The sequence below is a fragment of the Brassica napus genome, chromosome C7 (assembly GCF_020379485.1).
Source record: "Brassica napus cultivar Da-Ae chromosome C7, Da-Ae, whole genome shotgun sequence".
Taxonomy (NCBI): Eukaryota; Viridiplantae; Streptophyta; class Magnoliopsida; order Brassicales; family Brassicaceae; genus Brassica; species Brassica napus.
The window spans coordinates 54,370,484-54,376,483 of NC_063450.1; the positions used below are offsets into that span (position 1 = coordinate 54,370,484).

The following is a 6,000-nucleotide window of genomic DNA, read 5'->3' on the forward strand; positions in this document are numbered from 1 at the left end:
AAAATCCTCATGATTGATAACGAAATGTATTATACGTGTGGTTGATCAGTGAAGAAGAGTTATAAAATAATTTATGTTGTTGTTGTTAACTTGTTATCATTTTAAATATATATGTTTGTGATGTTATTATATGTCCAAATCAAGATAACCTTTTCTTAGATAAAATCCTGATATTTTTTGTGTTAGCGTACATGCTTAAACGATGACATTTTCTTTCAAAAAGTGTTTGGAATGTTAAATTTTACCAAAAACTTAGAAATTTGAGAATTTGTATATTTACCTAATTCACATTTCACACTGACAAACAAAAATAAATAAGAACTTTTAAATTGAGTACGAGGAGGGAATTTCAAACTATTATTTTTTTCTATACGATAGATGGTCGCATTGTGAAAAGGTTATTTATTAGTAAATTTCCGTCTGAATATAGCTAAAAGGTGATTGCAAACTAAGTACCTGATGTTCAGGGCCGGCCCTCAGATTTAGGGGGCTGCAGACGGTTTTTAAAAGATTCTAGCTAAAATTTTTTTTTGTAAATTTGGGGGCCTAAAAATAAAATTTTGGGGGTTTTTTTTATGTAATTTTTTCCAAAATTTTTGGGGGCCTAAGGCCAATGTTTCGTTAGGCTTTGCCCAGGACCGGCCCTGCTGATGTTACCCTAAAACAACGCATATATACCATAACTCATAAGTTTAGACTTTAGATTCCAGTATATTTGTTATTTAACTCATACATTGTCGACTAAGCTCACATTTGAATATAGTAGTTTTTGATTCAGATAGACAGTATATGTTGTAAAATAAATAGTGTAAAGAATTTTGAAAACACAAATGAGACAGAGAGAGACATGGCAAAGCTAAAGATCTTCACAAATTTACGTAGTCGCCGCCATACATTTAATATAGTTATGAGCTGTAGCAATATAGTTTTTTTTTTATAAGTATATGAATTTCATTTAAAATGAGATTGTTTGTTTGTTACAAAAGTTTAAAGCAGTTTGCAAAATAGTAGTTTGTGTTACATCAAATTACATCATCACTTTTCATTTACTTATCGCTAACATATGATAGAAGATGGAAACAGCCGAGAAGTTTCAAGTTGTATGTAAAGGAAAGACAAAGAAAAAGCATTAGCTTAGTCACCACTCACCACTCATCTATTCGTCACAAGAGTTACAAATTTGGACCATCCCTTAACGGACCCCATTAATCTTATCTTTTTAACTGATTTATCCCATCACTTTCTTTTTGATCAAATCAAACCATGTTTTGTAGACCTGTAGCCACTCTTGTTTCCCATGCTGACCTCATCTAATCATATTTTCGTCATCACATTCATCATCTTTTGCCATCTTCAGCATTAGATTTGCATATCCATTATCCACCCATCAATATCAACGTAAGAGAATTGTTTGAAACTTCTTCGCTAAAAATTTGTTGATGGGCTCATTTGATCTGGTTATAAGGTGTTGCTGCTTTACATAGTATATCATATATATATGATCCAGTTTTCAATTAACTTTCAGACCCAGTTTCATAATTTTACGGTTAACGCTATAAAGTATTGGATTTGATAGATCTGGATTAATTAATTCCACCAGCTCTCTGGCATGGTTCATCATATATGGACCAAACCAAACCAAAACTAACCCTAACCTTTTTCATAACCTAAAAAGACCTATCCGACCGGACTAGTTATACTTACATGCTATATATGTAGGATTTATTATATGATAGATTTTGAACCACGAGAGAGAATTAAGAGAAAAAAAAAATGCTTTGGAGAGGTTCCGTAATTTTTGCGACGACAATAACAAAAAAGATTGACCATCAATTTTTCTCGTTAGTATCTAGACGAGCTCTTTCTTATGTCTAAAAAGAACTATCATCTTATTGCCTCAAGGCCCAATATAATAATGTGAAAGATAAGACTGAAAGATTAGGTCCATTAAGATGAAATTAACTCCCAGACCCATGTGCAAAGACAACCCCGCCATGAAAAGATTGGGCAGTTTAGTTTTTTTTTTTAATATTAACCAAGGGTATCCAACGGACGAAATCCAAACGACTAATCCCACAGATCCAATATCCAACAGTGCTAGACAAGCCCATGAACTGCCTACACCAACATAACAACTCCTCGTCCAGTGAAAACCCTTAGGGCATGATTATCCATGTCCCTATTTTTTTTGGTCCTTAGTGTTTTTTATTATTATTTCTAGCTTAGGACAATGTTAAGGACTTTTAATGAAAATTAGGATTATTGGTGGGACTTAATGTTGGTCCTTAGGGTAAATTCATTTGTTGAAGAAGATGAAATTCATTTGTTGAAGAAGGTAAAATTTGTGAAGAAACAAAACTTATATTACGTTTGATTCTGAAAATAAAACGAACCAATTCTTGGAACATTCCTTGTGCTCTATCTTCTTGTACTTATCCTTCCATGTTTTATAAAAACATTCCTGCATTTCTAGCACTTCGTGGCCAACAAGGTTCATCACACCCACAACAGATAGCAAACTTGCACTCTAGTTCTTGACAAACTTGACATCACCAACACCTATCACTTTCATCAGCCAACCATATACATGACAAGTCTCCAATCTATTCCACTTAGCTAGCTTAACGAAGACACCACCCGGTTCCCACACTCTAACACAAAGAGATAAACCCGAGAGTCCCTTTCCCATCAACACCTTTTGCATTCTCCAATGTTCGCATGTGACCCTTGATTATTATGGTCAAGTTGTGGCCTGGTTCCAGTCAACTCCTTTCTTTTGAACTTAAATTTCCATGTTTTTAGCATTTTACTCACGATTCTGCTGATTCTCTCTTCTTCCTCTTAAACACATTTGATCAAACAGCTGGTGTGCAACTAAATCAATAGCCCCCACTGATTTTTGAGCCAACTTCTCCACCATATCTAAAATGTATGCTTGTTCAACATTTGGAGCACTCCAAACACCAACATCGTATGAATCATTGACTAGAAGCTGTGAGCTACTGTTCTTAAGCAAAGCAGAAAGCAATTCATCAACCCTATGGCTTGGTTCCGTAAGAGAGTTTAATACCTGAATCGAATCTTTTCGTGGAATGAGATGATTCTCTCTTACTTCTGTTTCACTAAATGGTTTTAGAAGGGTTTAAGGGTTTCGAGAAATGGGTAGATAGAACGCCATTGTTCAATCATCAGAGGAGGAGGAAGAAAAAAGATCGCCAGCTGTTACTAAGGACCATCTCAAAAAACTTCTTAATTAAGGACAAATGATTTCCGTTTCTTTGTAATTTCTGCATTTTTCATTTATTTCTCAGTCCAATATAGCTTAGGACTCTGTAAAGATGGTCTTAGACAACCACGATGTAATTCCAGTTTATTTTCAAGCATGAAATAATAGAGCTAATATAATATGTAAAAAATGTATTTCTATTAAATACTTGTTTGATTTTCTTTTTGGTTAGATTGATTTGCATTTTTTTGTCCACAGCAACTTTTGGTAAACTGAACCAAAAGTACCAAATAACCCTTCTTACAAACAAACGTGGTTCTCTTCGCACGATAATATAGATCAATATATAACAGAATGAAAACAAAGTACAATTTGAAAGATATATATGAACATTTGAGCACAACCAGATTGATTATGAGTAGTTCATAGCATACAACAAGACTCGTCAATCACACTACAAAGTTGCTGTTGGAACCACTTGGCATTTGATCTTGATTTTAAGACATTATACGTTTGTTGGATCATATTCCGGCAGAGCATTCCGGGGGAGGGACAGGAAAACGAGACTTATCGGTACAGTAATCATAGATCATATGGTTCACTCGGACCCATCTATAACTTCGAGCCTCAACTGGAGTCAATTGGTGGTACGCACTGCCTTCCCACCAGTTCTTTGGATTAGCTGGACAACCTGCTGGTCCCGGAACCGAACATCCTTCTATATCAAAATCTTTATAGTACGCATAAAATGGAGCTTCCGACCAATTAATTTTCTCTATTCCTCCACGTGTTGCCCAATCATCGGCTTCCCATAATGTGGAATATACACCCATTGGTTGGAATCTTGGGTATGGTACTTTCCTAGCCTCGTTGTTCTTATAAACCCTAATGGGGACATTGTCTACGTAGAACCTACACACCACACATATTAAACGTTTATAAAATGAGTATTATATCTTATAGTATAATTTATAGCAACAAACAGATCCATATATATTTGAAAAATAATTGTTATTAAATATATGGGACCTTTATGAATGTACCCAAAACAAATATGCTGTCTCTTTCATTCTCTTACTATATGGCCCGTGGCCGACACAATATAATTAAACCAATCATCTCCCTCGTGACAATATGAAAAGACAGGAATAGTTAACCGAGTCTTATAGTACTAAATTATTGGTTACTTTATTCCTGTTAAATTAACTATAGGTTACATTTATTTTAATAATTAGTCAGATAAAGTGATTTTTTATAGAACTCGAGTGTTATTACTGTTTACATATGACTTACACAATACGGAGATGGTTCCATGAAATGGCGTATTCGTGGAAGTCACGAGAAGGGTCAAACCAAAGGTTCACTCTTTGCTCTCTATCGCCTTTACCATGAGCAAATACGTTAGTTTGCACAGTGTAAGGCTGTCCACTTCGGTTTCCCAGGAATTCAAAATCTAGTTCATCTCTTACAGAATCTGTATCCGAATTCATCTGCGCAATAATTACATATATCGATTTATTTATATTATAACCAAAGGTTTTTATATGTAGTAAACTTAAAATATTTGTATATATATTACATAGAACGCAGCAACTGTTCCTGCGGAATCACCGGGGATGAGTTTAATTTTCATGCTAACGCGGCCAAACAAATACTGCTTCTTCGAAGCGAACCCACATCCTAAACCAATGTTAACCAAAATATTTTTAAAATGGATTTGAAGGTATATATTAATTAGGTTTATATAAAATTGATTATGATGCATGTAAGAACCTGAGCTAGGGTCCAACTTGAGTTGAATGGCTCTTCCTCCATCGATTTGAGTGATATGAGTATCGGACCACGTGATCCTAAAGTCATCCGCAAACTTAGCCGGTTTACTCAATACTGGCCGGTACAATGCTGCAAATAAGCATAAGCTTATAAAGAAAGCATTCCTTGCAGAGAAGAGGGACAGCACCATTGTTGCTTTGTAGTTGAATATTAATGAAAATCTTGTAATGATGGGTTTGATCGAAGCCATATTTATGAGGCATGCAGGTAATGTACGTATACTTATTGTTTTATTGGGGAAGGTATCATTTAGAGCTTAGCTTTTCAGTACAGCTAGCCACTGACCAATCGTTTCAAATTTGTTTGGACCTACCACTTTTCTATTATTGTTGTTATTATTACCTTTTAATATTCATCGAATTTGTCTTGTTTTCTTTCCCCACCCCAAATCTTACTGTTCTTTCACTCTTTTTTTTGGTAAAATCTTTCACTCTTTTTGTTATTTGAATTTGATTTATTTCGTCCACTTTCTGGCAAAACTAATCAAATTACTTATTATATTTTTCGTAGTCTCATGTTAACCAAGTAAAGTGTTTTACGAAGAATTAGAGTAACTATGAAAACAAAAATCTGATTCCACTATATTATTGTGATCAAATTTTTTATTGACTCTCAATGATTGAAGCAGATAAATTTTGCCAACGGCCTGAACTGATACACGCGGTGCGATTAATCAGACGGTGCTCTGCCATGCTTCACGAAGATGATAAAATCGTATCTTATAAATTGTGATCATAAAGTTATTTTTCGTATTTTTGTATCAAAACAAAAATATATCTCTTTAGCAAAAAAATAAAATAAAATATATCTCAATATCACACGGTTGAAAGTCGATACCATATAGCTTAATATAATGGTTAACTACACTTAATTTGATTCGCGACGAGCGAGATGACGACTTTCTTTGTTCTCAGCCCTATGGTAGCATGCTAAGAGTTGTT

General features: G+C 34.5%; 1 protein-coding gene across 1 annotated transcript; it reads right to left on the reverse strand.

The window, feature by feature from the left end:
- Positions 1-3,547: 3,547 nt before the first annotated feature.
- Positions 3,548-5,286, reverse strand: LOC106411164 (probable xyloglucan endotransglucosylase/hydrolase protein 7). Its single transcript, XM_013851865.3, has 4 exons — positions 5,000-5,286; positions 4,806-4,906; positions 4,520-4,716; positions 3,548-4,138 (listed from the first exon to the last, which is right to left on the reverse strand). The coding sequence occupies exons 1-4, from the start codon at positions 5,247-5,249 to the stop codon at positions 3,748-3,750; spliced, it is 939 nt and encodes a 312-aa protein (XP_013707319.2). The 5' UTR covers positions 5,250-5,286; the 3' UTR covers positions 3,548-3,747.
- Between the last annotated feature and the right edge of the window lie 714 nt (positions 5,287-6,000).

What these genes read in the sequence shown, in the direction of transcription:
- LOC106411164 (XM_013851865.3), bottom strand. Translation starts at nt 5,249, where the DNA reads ATGGCTTCGATCAAACCCATCATTACAAGATTTTCATTAATATTCAAC. An exon ending in GAACAGTTGCTGCGTTCTAT is followed by an intron (nt 4,717 to 4,805) that starts GTAATATATATA and finishes ATTATTGCGCAG; the next exon opens with ATGAATTCGGATACAGATTC. An exon ending in TGGAACCATCTCCGTATTGT is followed by an intron (nt 4,139 to 4,519) that starts GTAAGTCATATG and finishes TGTGGTGTGTAG; the next exon opens with GTTCTACGTAGACAATGTCC.